This window comes from Sturnira hondurensis, unplaced genomic scaffold, assembly GCF_014824575.4.
Source record: "Sturnira hondurensis isolate 20B ecotype Veracruz unplaced genomic scaffold, ASM1482457v3 Scaffold0002638, whole genome shotgun sequence".
NCBI classification, from domain to species: domain Eukaryota; kingdom Metazoa; phylum Chordata; class Mammalia; order Chiroptera; family Phyllostomidae; genus Sturnira; species Sturnira hondurensis.
The window spans coordinates 1,574,307-1,599,002 of record NW_028075269.1 but is presented as its reverse complement, the minus strand read 5'-3'; the positions used below and the strand labels follow the sequence as shown (position 1 = coordinate 1,599,002).

The following is a 24,696-nucleotide window of genomic DNA, read 5'->3' as shown; positions in this document are numbered from 1 at the left end:
GGGAAATATAGAATCTAGAGAACTTAAGACACGTAGACATAAACTAAAGGGGGGTGGGAAATGGTAGGGGGGGAATGGTAGGGAAGGGGGTGTGCAGGGTGGAGGGGAATGAAGGGGGGAAATAGGACAACTGTAATGGCATAATCAATAAAATATATTTAAAAAAAGAAATAACAGGCCTGGCTGGTGTAGCTCAGTGGATTGAGCGCGGGCCTGCGAACCACACAATCACGGTTTGATTCCCAGTCAGGCCACATGCCTGGGTTGCAGGCCAGTTCCCAGCAGGGGACTCACAAGAAGCAACCATACATTGATATTTCTCTCCTTCTCTCCTTTCCTTCCTCTCTAAAGACAAATAAATAAAATCTTAAAAAAAAAATTAGAGATTGTATGGGGAATAAGCAAGGTGATGAGCATGGCTTAGGGAGGTAAACTTCTAAAAAAAAAAAAAATAAAGAAATAACGATTATTCCAGAACACATACAGGCAAACAAGCAGAACAGGAACAGAATCACGGAGAACAATTAAAGAGTTATCAGCTGAAAGGGGAAGGGGAATAATAGGAAAAAAGGTGCAGGGATTAAGAAGTGAAATTGGTAAGTGCAAAATAGGGGGGATGTTAAGAATAGTACAGGAAATGGAGAAGCCAAGGAATTTATATGCATGACACTTGGATATGAACTAAGGACGGAAGATTGTTGGAGGGAAGGTGGGTACTGGGCGGAAGGGGATAAGGGGGAAAAATTGGAACAACTGTAATAGCATAATCAATAAAATATATTTAAAACAAAAGAATTGTAAATGAAGAAACAAACTATTCTTGTTTAGTAATGTTGTTTATGAATATGGATGGCAAATAAACTATAAATGTTATTATAATAATAAAAGTATGAAGGTGCTGAATACAAAATCAACATATAAAATCAATTGTATTTCCATGAAAAACATGAAACAGTTTGACATTGAAAAATTAAAATATATCAGCAAGTATTGTTAATATCTCTATCTTCCTCACAGATAACACAAGGGCATCAAGTCACTTTTAATGGGAAATTCACCCAGGGAATGACTGTCCTCCAGTGAAGGCTGTGCATAAATCACGGGTCCGCTATTTTAACTACTTTTTCCCCAGTTTACCTTCTGATGTTGGTTGGTCAGTATTTCATTTTCTGTAATAATTTCTGCAGTGAATAAGCCTGTGAAAACCCTAATGACTACTAGGATGTGAACCATCCTCTACAAAGCTCATTAACAACACCTGAGAAAAAAACTTCATCTAATCCCTCTATTTCATACCATTTTTTTCAAAAGCCATCTAAACTACTCCCTGTTAGTGAGCTGATTTTCGTTTCCTTCCTCTGTCTTTTCTCTTGTTGATACCCTCTTTCTTTTATATGTCAAACACATCATGCAGTCCCATTTTTGGTAACTGAGTAAGAGTCAGATACTGCCTCCAGATTATTCTCTTTGTTACACAAAGTGTTCAAGAATGAAATGAATGGCTCAAAAAACTATGGTATATTTACATGAAGGAATAATATGTAGCAGAAAGAAAGAAGGAGCTCCTACCCTTTGCGACAGTATGGATGGAACTGGAGAGCATTATGCTAAGTGAAATAAGCCAGGCAGTGAAAGACAAGTACCATAGGATCTCACCTTTAAGTGGAACCTAGTCAACAAAACAAACAAGCAAGCAAAATATAGCCAGAGACACTGAAATTAAGAACAATCTGATAGTAACCAGAGGGGAGGTAGGAGGGGATAACCAGGGGGACAGGTTTTCAGAAACAACTATAAAGCACACATGGACAAAACTAAGAGGGGATGGAGTCGGGGAGAAAGGTAGAGATGGCTGGGGCTGGGGGTAGTGGTGAGGGGAAATGCAGATAATTGTACTTGAACAACAATAAAAAAAAAGAATGAGGAGTCCCTGATTTTCTAACTATCATCATCTTTAACAATAGCATTACATTACATTGTTATAAAATCAGTCTAAGGCCACCTGCACTCATAGCAAGCGTGCTGCTTCAGAGGATTGTTCTACTTATGGGGTGCGGAGAAGGAAGGACAATCACCCTTCTTGGGCTGGGTATACTGCAGCCCAGCTTTTACTCACTGTAGCAGTTCAGTTGTTACTCCATCTGCAAGCATCTAACCACAGCCACTTGGCGATCTATCATCAACCCAAGTAAACCTTTCTACTCAGCTGTGTGTAAAATAAGTGATGTATTTGCCTGATTGTTTACCAATGCCTACAATGATTCATCAGGCTTTTCTGGTTTCTTTCCATAAAATGTCCTGTCTCTTTCACAAAATACTCTCAGCATGCAGGGATCCTCTGCCCTTGTCCTCCATCGATCTGTATTGTCTTTGGCGTAACCCCACAGCCTTAAGTTCATTGCTTTCTCAGTGAATACTTTATCTTCCCAGGCAGCCTTATCAGCCTTCCAGTGAAAGGAAAAAAACTGTTCTTACTTTTCTCTTACCATCTTCTCCTCGCTCAAAGGACTGGCATTTAGAAACACTAGCAATGGCCAGAAAATGGAATTTTTCATTATTTTTCTCTTGACCCACTACTCCCTATTAAGCCAGCAGCTAACTTTTCTAAGTTTTGCCATTTAACACCAAAAATGTGTAAGCATCTAACCAAAGATTAGATCCTCCTCATATTCTTTACTATATTTTTCCATTATCATTTATCCCCCTTATACCACCCTTCTCCCAAATCACCACACTGTTGTCCACCTCCATGAGTCCTTTATTCTTTTTGTGTGATCCCTCCATCCCCTACCCACCACAAGCTGTCAGCCTGTGCTCCATCTATGAGCCGGTATTTTGCCTGTTAGTCCAGTTTGTTCATTAGATTCCACATATGAGTGAAGTCAGACAGTATTTGTCCTTCTCTGACTGGCTGATTTTACTTAGCATAATGTTCTCCAGGTCCACCCACGCTGTCACAAAGTTTACAGCCAAATACTATTCCATTGTGTAAATGCCCCATAGTGTTTACCACGCATGTACTGATGGACACTTCGGCTGCTTCCACAGCATGGCGATTGTAAATAATACTGCAGTGAACAAGGGGTGTTTATGTTCTTTCAAATTAGTGTCTTGGGTTTCTTTGGATAAATTCCCAGAAGTGGAATCGCTGGGTCATAATGTAGTTCCATTTTCAATTTCTTGAGGTGTCTCCACACTGCTTTCCACAGTGGCTGCACCCATCTGCACTCCTACCAACAGTGCAAAAGGGTTTCCCCTTCTCCCCATCCTCATCAGCACTTGTTTTTTGTCGATTTACTCATGATAGCCATTCTGACAGGTGTGGCATGGTATCTCATTGTGGTTTTAAATTTGCATTTCTCTGGTGATTAGTAACATTGAGCATCTTTTCATATGTCTATTGGCTACCTGTGTGTCTTCTTTGGAGAAGTGTCTTTTCAGGTCCTTTTCCAATTTTTAAATTGGATTGTACGGTTTTTTGGTGTTGAGTTTTATAAGTTCTCTATAAATTTTGGATATTACCTCCTTATCACATGTATCAGGAATAGGTTCTCCCATTCAGTGGGTTATCCTACTCCTATTTTCTTGTCCCCTCCTTTTTTGGTCAAAATGTGCCTTAGCGTTTGTGATTCATGGATCTGTACAGGAGTCCTCCAAACAGCACCATTCTGAGCTAACAGAATTTCAAATCAGGCTCCACACAAACCCGATTACCCAGAATTGCCCACTATTGAGCTTCGCTAATAATTCCAAAGACACAGGAGATTAAGAAAGTCGGAAGAAGTAGAGATCAATCTGGTACGTAAAGAGGGTCTCCTGATCGTGTGAGTTAATAACTCATGCACCTTACTTAGAGATCTTGTCTACTCCAGACCAGAGAGTGTATGTCTGATATAGGGAAGGGAAGACCAAAGCGGTGGCCTGTAATGTCCCAGACTTCTCCCGGATTTGTCTGCCCATATTTGCCCATACTTTAAAAATTATTTGTAAAGCCTGACACTGGGTACAATCTGTGTTTAGAGTAAGACAGATTTGACAATCTGGCCCTTTGTATCCACTCACCCACATAGTTATTCATTCTCTTTTACTCCTTCCTATTTCCCTGAACATCTAGGGTCATTTTCCTTCTTCCTAAACTAATTTTTTAGCATTTCCTTTATTGCACATTTATAGCTGTAGCCAAATGAAATACACAGTTGGTTAACTATGTGAAAATCAAGGAGAAAAATCAATTGAGATCATCTCAATCGATTCAGAGAAGAAGTTTGACAAAACTTTGTATCCACTCAATATATCTATGTGTTAAAACGAGAGCTAAAAAGTTATCCCAACCTTGTATTCCTAGGGTAAACCTTACTTTCCAATACATTGCTCAATTGGTTTTCTGATATTTTGACTATGATTTTTGCATATATGTTCCCTTGTGAGTGGCCAATAATTTTCTGTCCTACTGCCTCAGTAGGGTTTTGGTATAAAGGTTAATCTGGTCTCTGCACGGATGCTTTGCTCTTCACAAAGATGACAACGCAAAGTACAGAGGAAAGAATGGTCATTACAATAAATGAGGCTGGGATGACTAGGTAATTTAAACAGATTACAAAAAAAATAATAAAAGCAGACCACTACTTCCTACAACAGACAAATAATAATACCCAGTAGATTACAGACCTAAATGTAAAACTATAAAGCATTTACAAGAAAATACAGATACTTCCATAAGGTTTCTTAGTCAACTTACAAATAGCAGCAACCATAAATAAGAATGCTGCTATTCGAAAAGTGAGAATTTTAGTACATCAAAGAACACTACAGAGACAGTGAAAAGGCAAGCAGGAATGAGAGAAGACTTTCATATTACATAAAATCTATAAACAACTAAAATCTAAAAAATAAAGATTGCCTACAAAGAAATGAGAACCAACTGAATGGAAACCTGAGCAAAAGATGTAAACAGATTTTTCACAGAAAAAGAAATACAAACGGCCAGTAATTATAAGACAAGATGCTCAGCTTCATTAACAATCACAAAAATCTACATTTAAATCGCAATGAGATACTGCTATACAACAAATGAAAATTAAAGCAACAACGACAACAACAAAAAATCACAATACCCACCAGAACTGTGACATACTATTGGTAAAAGCATAAATTGGTATAATCACTTTGGAAAACAGTCTGGCAAACTGAACTAATAAGCAAAGTAGAGATGGACTCCTAGCTAAAGAGCAGGATGACAGTTCTGGCAGGGGAGACGCCAGGGGGTGGAGGGACTGAACAGATGGAAAAAGGACTCATGGACATGGTCAACAGTGTGCTGACTGTGGGGGAGGGTATAAGACAGGTATAATGGTAATGGGAAAAATACAATCAAAAATAAATAAATTCAAATGCCCCCCCAAAAGAAAATATTCTAGCAATATCTAGGAAATTTGAAGGTATGTTTACCATAAGGCCTGCATATATCCCAATATATCACATATACCTGTGTGTGTATGTATGCACAGGGCATACATACAGAAAATTATTAACAAAATTAGGAATAACCTTAAACTGCAGAATGCAAAATGTCCATCAAAAACAGAAAATTGCAACATATTCATCAATGGCCTTGTATAGAACAATAAACGTGAATAAACTACAGCTATATACAACATGAACATGAAAAATAATGTTGAGCAAAATAAAGTTAGACAAAAGGTATGCATAATATATAATCTTATTTATTAAAAGATCAAAACTGAGTAAACTAAATGATCTTAAATGGATGCCCATCTAAAGGGGTTAAAATATAAAGCAAAGGAAGTAAGTGGTCACCATAAAAATCAGGATGCTAGTTAATTAGGCAGGGAGAGCATCTCACTGAGGAAGGGGAGATGGAGGTGAGTGGGAGTGTAAAGTACCAGAAATGTTCTATTTCTTGTCAGTTATGCATATTATAATATAACGTTTCATGTACTTTTCAATAAGTATATAATATTTTCACACAAAAAGGAAAGGATGCTTATATCATATTTGAGTTTTTCCAAGGAGATATTTAATGCAATTTTTTTCTGATGAAATTGGTGTAACTGCTTACCACTAATTGAAATATTTATAAAGGCTTTAACAGTTTCGAAAACCTCAAAGAAAATAATAAGCAAGCTTTTTACAAAAGTAAAACATTCCCATTACCTAAAATTATCTTCAGAATGCTTATGCTGAAACAAGATATGTTCTGTAAGAGGCCATCTGCTCAGGCTGTTGATTGTCTGCTACAAGTCATAATCCTATTTGCATCAGTAATTACTTTACTGGTTCAGATATAAATATAGCAAAAAAAAATTAAGATTTCAAAGAATATACAGAACAAAATGACAAAGGCCATAATTCCCAGTAATTCTGTATTACAACAGCTCAACACAGATATCATTCACATAGATAACTCTTTCATGGAACTGTTCACCTTAATCTCCACCTAATAACTCAGTCATGAAAAAACTATAGATTTTACTTACTGTTTTCAAGTGGCTACTCACTAAAACTTACTTTAGCATGAGAGCATTCTAAGTGAATTCTATCTCTGGAAACACCTGCTCAAAAACTACCACAGCTTTAATCTACAGAAGCATGAGATTGCAATAAAAAAGGTATTTTAAGTAAACCTCTTTAATCCAACAGGCACTGAAATTATCAAACCAACACGTTCCTATCTCATACCAAAATCATAGTTAATTTATAGTTCTTCTTTATCCTCTGTGTTCTTAACACAAAAATGTCCCCCCCCTCCACCCACCACTCTTTTTGTTTTATTTAAAAGGGAGGGGAACTTGGTAGGGACATCAATTTGGCTGCACTAGGAAGAATGAATGACAGAAAGCTGTGGGAGGCAAAGAAAAAGAACAAATACCTAATCCAGTTACATGTAGGTGCATTCATTTATGTTAGGAATGTAAAGAATGTGAATTAAAGCATTCACATAGTCACTGGGTAATGATGCTATTCTACAAACCCAAAGCTGTGGACTGAGATAAACCAGGAGGAGAGCATATTTAAAGGAAATATAGATTCCTGATGGGCACCTGGTGTCTGATATGGGTCTGCACACAACTGGCCATAAAGCAGGTATGTACTACCTATGTGACCAGCTCTTCGAGAACTATGATCTCTAAGACTTAAGCCAACTTCCTTGGGTAGAGTTATCTCACATGTATCTCTGAAGTTCACAGGTGGAGAGAAAAGTACATCTGGGTGACTCTTGCAGAGAAAGGGGGATTACTTGGGAGTCTGTACATGACTTGTTTACCAATATGTGTCTTTTTCTTGCTGCTCCTGGACTGTACCCTTTGCTATAAGAAACATGAGCTGTGAATACAACTTTTATTGAGTCGTGTGAGTTCTTCTAGTGAACACTGAACTAGTTAGGTAGTCCAGGGAACCCTCAGACAGGGCCAGTGAGTGAGAAGGAAATTAAGGAGTTGGCAGGGTGGGAGAAGAAATGAATTTAGTTTCCTTGTAAGATGTCTTGATCACATTCATTAGAATGCTATGGCTTCTGAGTAGAGCAAAATATTTGTTTACCATTTTAGCTTCAACAGTAGTTCAAAATTCACTGCAGCTTTAGCTGAATGAATCCTTTTTAGCTTTCAGCTTTAGTGAATCCCATGTAACTTCTATTAAATTTAGGAAAAAATATAAAGGAACACCCCTTACTTCAAGAATTTATCCTGATGTATTTTGTGATCTTATTCCAAATCTTGTGTATGTATGTAAATATACAAATACATATATGTGTGTTCTTTTATATTATCACTACTTTTTAAATCATCATGTTGTTACTTTATTCTTCTCAAAAAACTTTCCTCATCATCCAGCACATGTATCAATCTTGCTAGGTGTTGGAGATTAAAAAAAAATTAAGAAAATAAAGCTACTGTCCTAGAAACTAGAGAAGGACACTTATATTAACATAACATCAAAATCTTCCTTAGGCTTTTCTAAACGTTTTGTTTCTAACAGTATTCTAGACACAGGCTTTGTGAAAGACTGCATCTGTAATGTGACACTGAGACTGAAAATACTGCACGGTGGCTATAAGACGGATCAACCTCCTGATGAAAACTCCTCTGCAATAACATTCAAAAGTCTGAATAATGAGCTGTCCCATGACTGAGTCAGTGAGAAACAAAAGGCAACCAGGGTAGTAATAAAAATATTACCAGAAGCTACCTCTGCTTCCTGAGCATGAAAGCATAAAATTGCCTGGCAGTTGAACAGCTTTGCTACCCTTAGGTAAGTTTATGTTTCTGCAATGATCATTCATCGCAGAGTTCCAAGTATGGCAGCAAGAGTAAGAAACAGTTTCTCATTCCTTCTTTGTATCGCATTGAGTTCTATTTGGCCCTGTCAGGGGTGCCCAGCCTTTTGGCGTCTCTGGGCCACATTGGAAAAAAAAGAGTTGTCCTGGGTCACACATTCAATATATTGTGACACATAATCACAAAAAAAATCTCATAATGTTTTAAGTAAATGTATAATTTTCTGTTGGGCCACATTCACAGCTATCCTGGGCTACACGCAGCCCACGGGCCACAGGCTGGACACCCCAGGTAAAGCAAACTATCGAATGCAACCATACGAACCCTCTAAGTAGTCAAGTGGCGATACGGCACCGTCAACTGACGGGGAGAGTGGACTGTGGGGTCAGGCTGCCAGGGTCGAACCCTGGCTCCCCTACAAATGAGGAGAGTTACTTCTGTGAAATAAAATGAAACGAAACAATATAAAATAAAAGGACTTATCACTATTCTTTTCCTTTTCTTCCATAAAAGAATTAAAATGAGAGCCCATCTAGTCTTGTCTTGTAGAAATCAAAAATGACTGATTAATACATAAATGGACATGGTCTTTCATAAAATTAGAATTCTAATAGAAATTCTTATCATAATCTTACTATCAGCATTAAATTTTTGATAATCTTCTAACACATTCTCTTCTTTGGGACATGGTACTCCTATTTGTTTGGATGGCAATGCACGAGCAAGTAAGGATGCTCTTTACGAACCCACAAAATTATATTGTAATGACACTGAAAGAACTAGAAAAAATTTTACTAGAGTATGGAATTGCATACATATACATACGCTACATATACATTCTCCAACATGAAAATAATAGCCACAAATCTGTACTAATGAAAAATCTAAGCAAGATCAAAGTAATTTTTTTCATTAACATTAATTTGGTACTGATTAATTAATAGCAATGTATCTAACTTTTTTCTTTTAATCCTCACCCAAAGACACATTTATTGATTTTAGGAAGAAAGAGAGAGGGGAAAAAAACTTCGACGTGAGCGAGAAACATTGACTGGTTGCCTCCCATATGCACCCGGACCGGGGATGGAACCCACAGCCTAGGTACATGCCCCGACCAGGAATTGAATCCACGACCTTTCGGTGCATGGGAAGATGCTCCAGACAATGAGGCACACTTGCCAGGGCTAGCCACTAACTTCTGAGCACCTACTACATGCCAGGGAGTATGCCAAAAATTTGTATGCACATTTTACTTGCACCTTATTTACCTTACTCATAACCAGAGGAGGTAGTCATTGTTATTTTCATTTTGACGGTGCAGTGATTAAGGTTTCAAAAAGGTTAGCTATAATTTAATCAAAGTTCAAATAACTGGTAAGTGGTAGAATGAGGACTTGAAGCCAAGCCTAACCAAACCTTGTGCTCTTAACCCCAAATCTATACTTTTATATTATGCTCTAAAAATCTAAAAATTTAAACATTTTACATCATCATATTTAAATTTTATACTACCTAGAAAAGATCAATGTTAATCAATTTTTAGAACAACGTAAGTATCAGTGGGAAGATCATTTAAATGTTATCACCATGAAAAAGAAATGGTAGTTACGTGACACAGTGGAGATTAGACAATGCTACGGTGGGAATCATTTTGCAACATACAAAGGTATCAAAGCAACACTACACTTCAAATGTACACAGCGCTGTGTGTCAATTCGCAATGAAGCTGGGGGAAAAAGAGTGGCTAAGAGGCCTCCTATTAATTATTTATTCTGGCAATTACTCCTAAGTCCCAAATGTAAGATGCTTTTGTTAAGTACGTAGCTAAAGAAATCAGTTCTATAAGTTGTAGTTCAAATAAAGGCCTTTTTCCTAGGATATACACCAACCATCAAATCTATCACCTAACTTACCTCCTTAAAGAAAGGAGATATTTTTAGAGAATAAAATTCAGTTTTAGGGGATAAACTAAATCCACTCTGCCTTATTTGCAGCCAGTTTGGAATTTATTTATTTTAATTTGAAGGAGGCTAATATTGTCAAAAAAAAAGAAGGAAAACCCTTAGTTTTTAGTCTAATTGCTGTTTGCTAAAAGAAATATTATTGATATAAATTTTTAGTTCTCGAGGGAGTCCTCTAACAATATTACCTTGTATGTCAATGATTTCTAATTTTATACAATTAGCATACTTATAGTCATAATTGGAAAGATAGTGAAAATTATAGAAAAATAACTTTCATCAATGAGAACTGTGAAAAAATTTTTCACAGAGCAATTATGTCTAGCTCAATCCAAGTCAGAATTTTATTATTTTGGAATACATTTTTCCTGAAAGACAAATGTCTGGAGTCAGAATTAGATAGCTATTAAAGACAAGAACACCTGTTAATCGTTAAACTTAAAAATAATTTTAAACCAAGCCTTAAAGTGCATCTACCTTATGATATCCATTGCCTGGTAAAGGATTTCGGATTGGTCCACTCCAAGAACCTTCTTTGCCCCAGCCTTAGCAGCAAACATGGAGAGAATTCCAGTTCCACAGCCAACATCCAAAACTACCTGGTGTAATTAACAAGACATATATATTATTGAAAAGGTCTAGTATTTTAAAAACTACCAAGAAGGTGATTATTGCTATTTGGGGAAACTGCAGATATCATTATAATGGGTTGTTTTAAATTCATAACAGTGTATTTGGCCATAGCCTGCTGCAATCAGATACCACAACATAAATTTAAGGAATGTTTTATATGAAATAAGCAGCCTTCATAGACTTCTTAATAGGAAACTATTTTAATTTCCTTATTGTATGCATGTACTAATTTAGGTTCCGTAATCCTAAATTTTAACAGAAATGCACAATCTCAAGTTTCACTGGCAGGAATTAACTTAAACAGAATAGCCTGATTCAATACAATTTTTAAAAACGATTATAAAGGAATCACGGATATAGATCACCATCACATTCCCTCCATTTCCAAAATTAAACATTTGCCCCGGCTGCTTTGGCTCAGTTACTTCAGCGCTGGCCTGCGAACCAAAAGGCCACCAGTTCTATTTTTAGTCAGGGCACATGCCTGGGTTTGGGGCGCTGGCTCCTCAGTTAGGAGCATTCGAGAGGCAAATGGTCAATGTGTATCTCACACACTGATGTTTCTTTCTCTCTCTGTGCCCCTCCTTTCCTCTCTGTTTGAAAATAAATAAAATCTTTTAAAAAATACAAAATTGAACATTCAATTTGCTGTAATAATACAGGTACAATAAAAACAAGTTGGGCCCTGGCTGGTGTGGGTCAGTGGATTGATTCACCAGTGGGAAACACATGAGAGCCAACCACGCATTGATGTTTCTCTCCCACTCTTTCTCCTTCCCTTCCCCTCACTCTAAAAATAAATAAGTAAAATATTTTAAAAAAACAAGTTGGCTTCTAAAATTCAGTAACTTGAGAATTTAAGTCTTAAAAATGATACTCAGCATCATTGGTGAAAGTAATAAAAGAATTTTATGCATATATTGGGTTGGCCAAAAAATCTGTTGAGTTTTTTTTCCCACAAAATAAAAGGCAAGTTTTTCATTTTCACCAATAACTTTATGGATTTTGGTATTTTGAGCATGTCAGCTATCTCCCACATGGTATAATGTTGATTGCTCTCAATTAATGTCTCGATTTGATCACTATCAACTTCAACTGCTCTGCCCGACCGGGAGCATCAGCCAGTGAGAAATCTCCAGCGGGAAACTTTGCAAACCACTTCGGACACATTCAGTCAGTCCAGCACCTTTTCTAGACACTGAACAGATCTTTTTTTTTTTCTGCATTTCAGTTGCGTTTTTACTTTTCTTGAATAATAAAGCATAGTTATACTGAAAATGCTGCATATTTTCTTCCTTCTTCATTATTAAAATGGCTATGCAAAAATTCACCAGTTTTGATTTGTTCTTTTAAATTCACACTAATACGACAGCTGTCACAATATAATCTAACCAAATTGTTTCCAACGAAGTTAAAGATAACTAAATGCTACTAAAGCCATCTTCTGGAAAAAAAACAAATGAACTTTTTGGCTAACCCAGTATAATGCAATATGTTTTTCCTTTCCCTTTTCACAAATGAAAGCATATTTTACTCACTATATTACACATTGCTTTTTTTATTTAAAAATATAGAGATCTTTCCATATCAGTTTATAGACAGGATTCCATATTATGGCTGTACCATAATCTACCGATCCAGTTCTCTATCGATGGACATTTGAATACTTTTTGAAATTATACTATGACAATACTGTAAATCACCTCATATCTAACCCCATTCACACAGGAGTAAACCTACAGAATATATTCCCGGAAGTGAAAACACTGTGAAAATATTCTGTCTGAAAGTATATACATATTTATAACCCTGCTAGACATAACCAAACTACCCGCCTGGGCCAATTCCCCTCAGGAAGACTCCACCACCAACATGTTAGTGCCCATTTCCTCGCAGGTGAGACTGGCCCATGGAACAGATAATCAAACTTTTGAATTTCTGCCAATCTGGCCAATGCAAAATAACGATATACCGGTCTAGTTCTAACATGCATTCCTATTATCATAGGTCCAACATCATTCTATATGTGATAGAGCTGTGTTTAGTTCTTTTTTATGTGAACTAGCTACTTGTATCTTTTCTCCTCGGACTGACTAGTCTTTTTCTTATCAATTTTCTAATCAAATTTTCTTATCAAATCTCACCAAATAAGAGTTCTTCGTAAATCAGGGAGATTGTAACTCTACAATATGACTCGCAAAAATGTTTTTTTCTCGGCATAGATTTATCTTTTGTTTCTGCTTACAGTGAATTTTGCTATGCAGAAATTCTTTCCTAACAGTCAAACTTATTAATCTTTTCTTTCATGACATCTGGATTTGATCATGATTAGAATGACCTTGACCATGTTCTCTCTCCTATTTCAGTCTTATACATTTCCCTCTAGTACATCTGTGGTCTCATTAGTACAGTTCGTTTTTCTACCATGGTATACACTAAGTGGCATGGCTCCGAATTTACTTCTGTTCAGACGGCTAACCAACTGTCCCAACATGCTATTTAAAAGCCTGTGTTGCCCCCACTGACTTGATATAGGACTGCTATGGTCTTAATGTTTGTGTACTCCCTCCCCTCAAAATTGTGTATGTTGAAATCCTAACCCCCGAGGTGACGGTATTGGAGGTGATTACATCATGAGCACAGAGCCCTTACAAATAGGATTAGCACTAACACCATCTGGGCTATAACCTTTTTACCCAGGTACTCCACTGCTGGAATTTGCCTTATTATTATACTTTCACACATATAAAAAGGTTTTAATATTTTATATTTTATATGCAGCATTGTTTCTAATATAACGAATTAAAATAAGTTATGGAGATTCTATATTGGATAGATGAGGCATTAAAGAATGTTAATAAAGAATTATCTATAAGAAAAATTACTGAGTAATGAAAGCTAATTACAAAAGGATATGTATCGTAAACTGCAATTAGAGTACATATTCTTTTGCAAGACTATCATACACACAAACATACATAGTTTATATATACAATTCTTATTTAATCCTCACTTTGCAAATGAGGAAAGTGAACTTCAGAGAGGGAGAGTAACAGGTCCAGAATCTTACAGCTAGTAATTTGCAAAGCTAGCACTCAAACACAGCTTAACTGCTTCTAAAGCCTGTTTTAAATTATATTTTTAATTGTATCAATTATTTATTATATCCAGCTCAGAATTAGGTGAGGAAATAAACTAAAAGTTGATAGACTCAAAGAGGTACAAATCATAACAGAATAAACTAACACATAAAATCATAAAGAAACTGAGCTTACTTTTTCTAAGAAAAAAAGAAAAAAGTGAATTTTAACTATAGTTAATAATCAAAAGCATAAAAAAGGCACCTTACTGCGAATTCCTTCAATGGACCACAAATGGAGATTAATTAAGAGTGGGTGATAACACAATTACATGCCACTCAACGTTAAATTTAATCTGAGAAACCATATGGCCTCCACAGGAGCTTTGTGAGTTGAAATAATATTGAGGCAGGAATGAAGGAAAGGGTGGCGGGAAGGGAGGGACAGACAGAGAGGGGAAGGAAAGGAGAAGGAACACGTTCTTATGTATAAGCACCTTTTTGAAAAATAAATCTCTTCTTGCACTACATAGTATGATACTATAATCAAGTGTAGCTATAATCAAGTTTGTCTACCTCATGCATATAAAAGCAAAAAAAAAACAATGGTAATAAAACTCAGGAAAGCATTATTTCATACATTTTAGAAATAAATATATATTTAAATAATCTTGTCAATATATTGTATAATTTTATGAACAGAAATTAGACGACCTATATATAAAACAGTGTGACTTAAAATGTGGCTAATGGGTCCCACCCTAATTACTCTATTTCAGCATAACAGTGTGTACAGTGAAATGGCACAGGGTTAAGGGCACTAGACTAGGAGTAAAACCCCTCAGGTCTGTTCATTTTTAATAACCTGTTTTAGGGCAAGTCAATTACCCTATTGGTTTCAAGTTTCCTCATGTGTAAAATGGAAATAAACACTTGCCTGTACCTAGTTACAGGAATACTGTATAGCAACAGTGAGACATGTTTGAAAGCAACCTATAAATTATCTAAACCTATAATTTATTAAACCTATAAATTTAAATATATGGTAGTATGTTTTCTAAATCGGTACTCTTAGTAAAATAAAGTGTTCCAAATCATTTAAAAATATAAAAGCTCTAGATTATTTAATTTTTTTAAATATTTTATTTATTTATTTTTTACAGAGAGGGAAAGGGAAGGAGAAAGAGAGGGAGAGAAACATCAATGTGTGGTTGCCTCTCACGTGTCCCCTGCTGGGGACCTGGCCTGCAACCCAGGCATGTGCCCTGACTGGGAATCGAATCGGCGACCCTTTGCTTCACAGGCCTGCACTCAATCCACTGAGCCACACCAGCCAGGGCTAAAATTATTAATTTTTAACTAATTTACAAACTGGAATACTAATTAAAATGTGCTTTGATATGGGGCTTATCTGATACATTTAAAATTTACAGGAATCATAGTAAAAAAAATATGCTTTAAGCAATATTATCTGGATAACCACAGTTTAACTAAGGTATGTCACTGTAATTAATGATTCCAGTTTAAAGAAAATAACATATTGAAAGACAAACAATACTAATGAGCATTTGTTATCAGTATTCTGCACCACAGAGCCACATCACAAAAATTTTCCATGAAATAAAGCCAGAAATACATTAATCAAATGCTTTCACAATGATGCTCCCAGAGAGGATTTCTACTGTCCACGATCCACATGAAATGTTCAACTCAGTAGCCTATGCTACTCACCTTGTCTTTGAAGATATGCGGATTTTGGTATACAAAGTCTCGGTAACTTTCTGTTCGTATTTTGTCCTATGGTGGAGAGAGAAAACATGTTTACAGAACAATCTAAACTAATAAAAAATGTTTTAGAAAGTTATTTGCTATTTATCACACATTGCTAGTTTCCATAGGTATTTTTTGCCTGAAAAATCAAGCTTAATTTTGTTTTCCTAACAGAAAACCGTAAGAACAGAAATAGCAACACCACACACAAAAAGTTTAACATCACTGAAAATCACATAAAATCTGTTATTTAAAACGTACACATTTTCGTCTTGACACGCATTATCATACAACTTCAACTGATAGTTAAAGATAATATAAGATGAACAGGATACTTTGCTCCTTTAAGTAGGGCCTTGAATCTAGAGCCTGTCTCCCTGTATTAGAGTTACATTAAAATACCAGAGGAAAAAAAACAAAACAGGTAAATGTAAACTTACAGTTATATATGAAAAATGAAGCTTAAACTGTTTTTCTAAGAAAGTCATTTTTCAGTACCTATGTGATTTATAATCTTGTTTTGTTTCTAGAAATGTCTATAGAAGAAAATGATGCTTAAAAGCCCGTAAGTCATTTGAGACCTGCCACCCACATTATGAGGCTTCCACACTCTGGAGTCTCGCATGACCTGACCAAGGCAGGCACGCAGTGCCAACGTGGACAGGGCTGATTCCCTTCTACATTACCTCAGCTGAGACATGTAAGTACAGCAAAGCAGGGAGCAAAGGGCCCAGTTGTCAAGTGAGTAGAATGAGTATGACAAAAATATCTCAGACTGGGAATTCTAGTTTTAGGTCTCACACTATATAAAAAAAGGTTACATCAAATACTACAAAATGTATACCCTCAAAATCCATATACCCTCCCCCAAAATGGTTTTCTACCAATATAGGAATTTTTAAGAAATTTTTTAAAGGAAGCATCAAATTAAAAGACAAATTGTTCTACTTAATTAGTGGATCTAAAAGGGGGGAATTTTATGCCTTCTGATGGAATATTATTAATGGCTTTACAAACAAAATTTTAAATCAGGTTTATTAAATCTTTCCCTGAGTCCCGGCTGCTGTGGTTCAGTGGACTGAGTGCCAGCCTGCGAACCAGGGGGGTTATGGTTCAATTCCCAGTCAGGGCACATGCCTGGGTTGTGGGCCAGGCCCCCCTCTGTGGGTGCAGGAGAGATAACCACACATTGATGTTTCTCTCTCTCTGCTCCCCTCTCTGTAAAAATAAATAAATAAAATCTTGAACAAATAAACAGAAATTTGAGAACCAATTAAATAATTTCTCAGCCTTAAAAAAAATAAAATCTTTTCCTGAAAGATTTTTAAAATTACTTTTTAAAAATGTAATGTTTATATTAAGTTTACGCATATGAACTAATTTTAAAACTTCAAATACATAGCACTTCATACATTTTTATACTCTTCTTATACCATAACCAGTGATCTTTGCTGACATAATAAAACCTACAAGGGGTGAACATCAGTTAGGAAGGAAGTCATGTGGAAAGCTCTCACCAATCACACTCCTTCACCCCTGCTCCGACTTAATCATTAGCATCCCAACTCCCAAGTTCACACACTGCTGCTCCACTCAGCTACCACCCTTCACCCAGGCTCCTTCTGTACGTCCCTGTGTTTTTGTTCACATGCTCACCCTGGTGCAGTGAAATCCAAAGTATTCCTAACATAGAGCCTTAGAGCAGTTTCAACTTAATAACAGATTTTTTGAAAGAAAAATCCACTAGATAAGAAAATGCAAGCAAATCAAAGACTAGCCCTCATAACCACTTCTAAAAACTTACCCTAACAAAACTAACACTTCAATACAAAATAAGGCAATAAGCAGAAATGTAAAAGTTGTATTTTGCACCAGCCTATTACACCAAGAAAAACAGAAAGAATAAAATTAGAGCTCCAATACTAAAAAGCAAGACAATCTTCTAAGACTGGTAAAGTATGAAGAAATCATTCCTGTGAATATAAAAAATTTTAAGAATATGACTAAAGACAACAAGAAAGTTATATTATAAATGTTACATATACAAATGACATTATGTTTTAAATATATAGGCTCATGAAAATGAACAGAATGCATGAGTCAGCTACAATACAATGAGAAGAATGTAGCAAAGAAAATGATTTAATGGTTCTATGATTCGTGATAAATGTTCACCAGAATGAACAATGTTCTTCTTGGGAAAAAAAAGAAACAGAGAGAATGACACATCTCAGAATCACAGCATTAGTCAGCAATGATGCTGCTTCAGAAAGACAAAGTGGCAAAGGAGTTCGAAAGTCCAAGCCGTCTATCCCTCTACTAACTGGATCTCTGGAATTCAAAAAAAATCATCTGAACTCCAGCAAGTAAGGTCATAAACTACCTTTATTTATAAATATAGCCCTAACATATGTCAAAATAATGCCATTGAAATAACTGAGACTAAGCAACAAAAAAATCCAAATAATAATCCTGCAAAAGAAAGGCCAATTCTAAACTCAAAAATAAGTCCTATGTATAAGGTTTCTACGTTTAAATTATTTATAAAGATCAGGTGAGGCTCTGAAAGCAGCAGAAACATGAACAGACTATGTGCTAAGAAATGTTTTTGACAAGAAGAAATATATAAGGCATATTTCATATTCATCTGTAGTACGTAACTTAGCAAAATATAAAATGGACAAATAGCTCCTTTTGAATGGAACATATCCACATTTCCTATGAACACTTAAATCATCTTCAAGGAAAAATAATCATATTATATAGTAGCTAAGGGAAACTAAGGCATGGAGAATTATATTACTAAGGATTCTTAAGAATGATTCTCTAAAGAGGAAAAAATAGCACTGGAAGCTTCAGGCTGGAACTTAAATTTCTGTGTACTGGGTACATCAAAAGGACTTAAACATACATGATCGGGTGTGAGGATCTTTTAGTTATTGCCACATAGCTACAAGTACCCAGGACAGAGTATTGGAAGTAAGTGCTCAAAGTGGACTTTCCTAATGAGTGTGCGGAAGACATTCACCTGTACCATCTACTGGGAGTCTCAACCTGACCTTTCTGAAAAACGCAACACAATTTCTATATCAAAGGCATTAATAGGTTCTTGGCATTAATACCAATGGATGATTTAAAATGACAAACATGAACTAAGATTAACTCCTTCAAAGAAAATAAATTAGACACAATAAAACTAATTTAATTTTGACGAAAAACCTAAGTCAGTCCATTTATTTTAAACAATTTCACTCTGGACTTAATGTATGACTTGTAACTGTTATTTGTAATGTTACGCCATTACCCAAGTGACAACAAAAAGCACAGCCGTGACATGTCACTAGTAAAAAATGGCATAGAACTGCTTTAAAAGACCTTAGGTAATTTCAATTACTATTAATCAGCAAACCTTCACTCTTTGGTTCCACAAAACCGAATAAGCAAAACATAAACATGTTATTAATCCCCAGGTTATTTTAAATGCTTATGTTTCAGGGGAACACAGTCTTATGGCTTCCATAAAACAAAACATTCTTTTGAGGAAGCACTTAGGAGGGAATTTTTTGTTTGTACATTTCAAGCAAATAAACATCTAAAATTTTCAGTAATTTTTAAATCCCAACATGTTTTACTCTAGTTAAGAGAATTCCAGGTTTACCGAATTAAAATATCATACCTTGCTATTTTACAATCTATAATGTAACACATGATAAAATGTACAACTGCCAGGTATAACTAGAAATCTACTTGTATTTTATATAGACATTACTATTATAACACTTAAAGCCAACCAAATTTAAATACCTGATTTAACCAATTGAGAAAATTCCTCCATATATCAATGATTTCAAATGTTAAAAAGTTGTCATAACAATTGAGAATTATTATAGTAAAATTTTGTACCAAAGAATTATTTGCCCAAACTAAAGTCGGTATGGCTATTTAAATACTAAATTAATCACTTCCTTTGTACTTTTTAAAGACAAATATATAATTATTAGTTCCTATTTAATAGTTGTTCTTGAGAAGACTAAAATCATCAGCAATTTTTTGCCTATGTTCTGTTTAAAGCAAAAGTGATTCCATAATAGATTAATATTAATGATCTTAAACAGAATTTAAACAACTTTGATGCTTCTGTAATCTTTTCAACCCAAGATGAGGTATCAAGCACCAGAGATTTAAAAAGCAGTTATCAAAAAAAAAAAAGTTTTACAGCATATGTATTAAGAATCTGTTTAATTAAAATTTTCCTTTAGTATGGACTTGGTGCATTTATGCTCTTCTCCAACCTTTAGCATTTCTTCATGTATCCCATAATGCCCGTATGAGCTGAAGTAAACACCATCCTCATCCTCCTGCAGGTCTGTAATGGCAGTAGAAGATGCTGACCCAGTTCTGACATCTGCGTTCATCACAAAATCCTGAGCAAATTGCCTGTAATCAATTTGAAATATACCCTTGAGACAGGTTTATTAGACCATGAAAAAAGGAAAGACTAGAGGTTGAGGAAGAAGAAAGGGGCGGGTGTGGAGTGTGATGAGCCTTCTAAAGCACCTTCTATCTTAAGCAACTGAGAGCTCCCCCTGCTGGATCTTAAATGATGGCGCACTCAAACCCAGCAGTAAGTACTCCTGCAAACCGCCCAAGCACTGCCAAAAGCAGATTATTGCTGTTTACATCTTTCACCTGGGTAAAACAAGCACATTGCCTTTATTCGACTTTATTATTCTTAATATTCCAAAACCTTATTTTAGTAGCTGAATCAATATAGTACTGCATTTCAGCTCTTCATTCTTTAAAACCCATTATCTCACTGAAGGATTATTTGGGCAGAAAGTGGACCAAAATTGAGATTTACATATATGAACACCACCCACTCCAGCTCTAAAGATTACTTCCCTCTCCGATCACAAGATACTCAAATCTATAAGGTAGTATGGAGAGAAGTGCAAAGACACAGGCAGTATAGTTGTTGGTGGTTACTGGGCTACCCGGCATATAATCTCAGCAACAGGTAAGGGGAACTACAACCAGCTACACTCTCCTTTCTGCTGAACAAACGCTCTGGCAAACTAGCAAATGGGTACACACAAATCCAATAGGGAAAGCTGGAGGAAAACCTGGTAGAAATGCAGAATCTCAGGCCCTACTCCAGAACTCCTGAACGAGAATCTAGTTTCACAAGGTCCCCAGATGACTTACAAGCACGTTGAACTCTGAGAAGTACCAAACCAGTATAATGCTAAATCACTCACTGGAAAAAACCATCCTACATACCTGGTTTCCCAATTAAATGCTATACCATAATTACATTTTGATTCTTTAAAAAAAAAAATTTAAGCCTGTATTCCACCCAAACCTAAAAATCTTAATCCCACCACTTAAAAGCCTAGAAGAGGAAAAGTTTTAAAATGGAGAAATCTACTAGAAACAAGGTAATTTAAAGGAAGGCAGTATCAGAGAACGAAAACACTTAGTAACTCCCCAGAACAATTAACGTGAGTAGAAAATTATAAAGTGTATGAGAAGAGTTAAAACTACACAATTTTACGCTAACCAATGTCCAAAATGTATAAAAAATAGCGTTGGTGGTATAGTGGTGAGCATAACTGCCTTCCAAAATGTATTAAAAATAGTGTTGCATTTCTTTTATAACTAAAATTAAATATCTACCTTGTACTTTCAAGTATATGAAATGTTTTACCATATTCTGCCTTATTATTAGTCGTATTATTTTTTAGGTCTAAACAATTAATTTTCTGAAAGACTGATAAATTACTTCATTCTTTGCAGATCCTCGCGTGCTCTAGCTAATGCAGCTTCGGCAGACAGTGCCCTGGATTCCATGTGTTTCAATTTTTCAACAACAGAGGTATTTTCACTGAGTCCATTGGGGAATGAGAACGGGACTGACACGGGTTCGTAAAGATCTTCTACATCTAAAGAAATAAACGGGCGTTAGCAGGCCATCTTACAACAACGAAGGACACGTAAATAAGCTACGAATAAATACAGGGTGTGGCAGAAGTAGGTTTACAGCTGAGAACCAAAACACAATGTATTCTTGTATCATTTTTCATACTAACAACTGTAAACCTAGTTTTTCCCCGCCTTGTGTATACTAACTGCTTATTAGGCAGCCAACTAAAAAAAAAAGGTAAAAATACTTTAAATGAAATAAATATGTAACATTCAAATTACTTTAATTTGAATTTAAAGAGCATGCTCTTAGCTTAAGTTTTTCATTAACTGGATGAATTAAACACATATATAAGCATTAATTATACTGAACCAAACCCAGGAAGAAACTAAAAAGTGAAAGGAAAAAACCCTAATATTTACTGATCACCAGCTATCTTTCAAATACATGCATTACATCTCAGGTCATCCTCAAAACAAACCTAAGATGTAAATAATTATCCCTATGTTAAGGCATGGGAAAGATAAATTTCAGGAAAATTAAGTGACTAGCCCAAAGATATACAGCTGTATAATGAAGAAACGAAGATTCAAACTCAGGCCTGTCTGGATCACTTTGGTTGTAGCAGGGTTGGCCGGATTTCTCCACTCAAAAGTTAACATCTCCTTTGTAGTAAATACTTTCTTGGGAAGATACTTTGAACTATGCAAATCATGTTCCACCTTAAATCTCTGTCCACTAGTACCCCTTAAAACAGTCAAGGTCATGAAAACAAGGAAAGCCAGAGAAACTGTCATAGCCAAGAAGGGCTTGAGGAGACACAACTACTAAATGTATTACGGTATCTTAGAGATCTTGGGACAGAAAGGGGAGAATAGGGAAAAACTAATGAAATTTGAACAAATGAAATGGAGTTTACTTACTTTTTTAAAAGTATAGTATAATATCTGAAAGATAATCCACAAAGGGTGTTGACTTACCAAATTGAAGTAAAAGATCATCTTCTAATACTGGCTTTAAATACTCTTCTTTTTCCCAAGGCACTGGGTTGTATATGGAATTCATATACTCAACTGTAGGATTCTGGATGTAAAATTAATTGCATGGTTTTTCACAGCATATAATCACAAAATTATAGCAAAAACCAGGAAAATTAAACAGAAGGGAAATCATGTCTACACTACACGAAATCTCTATTTAAGAAGTTTATGTTCAACTCTCATTTTGTTAACTTGACTAGATGATTGCTTAATCAATGGTTTCAATGCACAATTTTGTACTGTTTGGATATGGAAGAAGTGACAATAAAAACACTCATTTGAATAGAACAGAAAAAAGAATGAAATATTTGAACAACAGATAAAAGAGAACAACCATAGTACTTGAAATCATACTAGAACTTATTTTTGGTGTTACAGAAATACTCTCAGTATTTCCATCATCTGACTCTGAATTATCTTTCTTATCTAACACTGATTCATCTCTTAGGTGCAGTTAAACACGACACATTAAGCATGGTGTGTGTGCATATACTTGGTCATATATATGGCAGCATTTCCTGATGTCCATGATCCAATATGAGGACTGACAAATTTAAAGCAGTTCAACATATTGTAGCTCCTTGTATTCTTTTAATCACCACGGGCTGTGGCATTTCTTTAATTTCAAAACAAAATTGTAAAATAAGCTACCAACTTACCTTAAGTCTAATAAAATTGATCAGTTTAATGTATCCATAAAATTCAAGCCCTGAGGAGGAAAAAGACAATTCACATATTTAAACATGAGCTTTATTTAACTGACGTGCTCTATAAAGGCTATTCGGAGAGACAATAAAATATTTCTGTCCTCTCAACTACAGCTTAAAATATTTTTAATTTCTTATTAAGAACTAGAAACAGTAGTCCTGGCTGGTGTAGCTCAGTGGATTGAGTGCGGGCCTGTGAACCAGAGGATCACAGTTCCATTCCCAGTCAGTGCACATGCCTGGGTTGCAGGCCAGTTCCCAGCAGGGGACTCACGAGAGGCAACCATACATTGATATTTCTCTCCCTCTCTCCTTCCCTTCCCCTCTAAAGATAAATAAAATCTTTAAAAAAAACTAGAAACAGTAACTTTGATACTTCTAATATTTTAATTGAGAAACAGCCAGCATAGATGACAATTTTCTAATTGTTTTTCTTCTATACCTAAAATATGGGAAATTAATTCTTAGAATTCTCATTTCTAAGAACAATACAAATCAGGAAAATTAGGTCATAGACTTTGCTAAGTACTGAGTAGTAAATATTAGATCTGAAAGTTTCTTCATCCCCAATTTTTATGGTTCCTACCAAATTATAATTTTCCAGGATATGAAGTACACAAAGTATATACTAGCTTTAATATAAAATTAAATGATACAAATTGAAAAACAATGAGGCTTGTTATTTGGCTCTCCTATCTTTCCAGAAATGAGGCAGCATTTAAATCAAGGGAAAACAGCATATCCAAACGTTTATTATTTCTCCTGAGAAATGTTGTTATGAGGAACATAACGGCATACAAAATATTGTATATGCATAATGGCACACAAAAACCCATATTTGGTAAGAGAAAAAATAATTATATTTAAAGTATGATTCCAATTCAGTTTAAAAACGCACATTAAAAACATGAAAAAAAGGCCACTAAGACGAAGTCATCCATCCCTTATAAAGTTGTACTTGAATTTATTTATTAACATATTATATCACACATTTATGTGATCCTTTTCCAGCTGTTAGTAAATACAGGGGCCTAAAAAACAACTCTGCATTTGGTTCATTTTAGTGGAATAGTGCAGGTCTTCTATATCCATTTAAAAAAGTGGAAGCCTTTAGTTGTGAACTAGGTATGTTTAAATACAAATTTCAAAAGAATCATTGTCTACATATTTTGCTTACCACCTATGGCATCAATCATTTTTCTATACTTTTTTAACCAAACTCCTTATAAAATTCAACCTTGTATGCCTTGAAATTCATGTTGTGTTTTCACCTGGTAAGTTGTCTT

The 24,696-nt window shown here is 35.5% G+C and overlaps 1 protein-coding gene across 3 annotated transcripts in view; it reads right to left on the bottom strand.

Moving 5' to 3' along the window:
• The window catches only part of PRMT3 (protein arginine methyltransferase 3), a 107,302-nt gene that overhangs the window by 79,779 nt on the left and 2,827 nt on the right, over positions 1-24,696 (bottom strand). For 2 of the 3 annotated variants that reach the window (XM_037040384.1, XM_037040385.1), the window contains 6 exons: positions 23,363-23,412; positions 22,644-22,746; positions 21,523-21,682; positions 20,033-20,177; positions 15,702-15,767; positions 10,736-10,857 (listed from right to left, as the gene is read on the bottom strand). In XM_037040384.1, coding sequence (XP_036896279.1) covers positions 10,736-10,857; positions 15,702-15,767; positions 20,033-20,177; positions 21,523-21,682; positions 22,644-22,746; positions 23,363-23,412 — 646 coding nt within the window. The remainder of the gene's footprint in view (positions 1-10,735; positions 10,858-15,701; positions 15,768-20,032; positions 20,178-21,522; positions 21,683-22,643; positions 22,747-23,362; positions 23,413-24,696) is intronic. The other variant, XM_037040386.1, reaches the window with a different exon arrangement.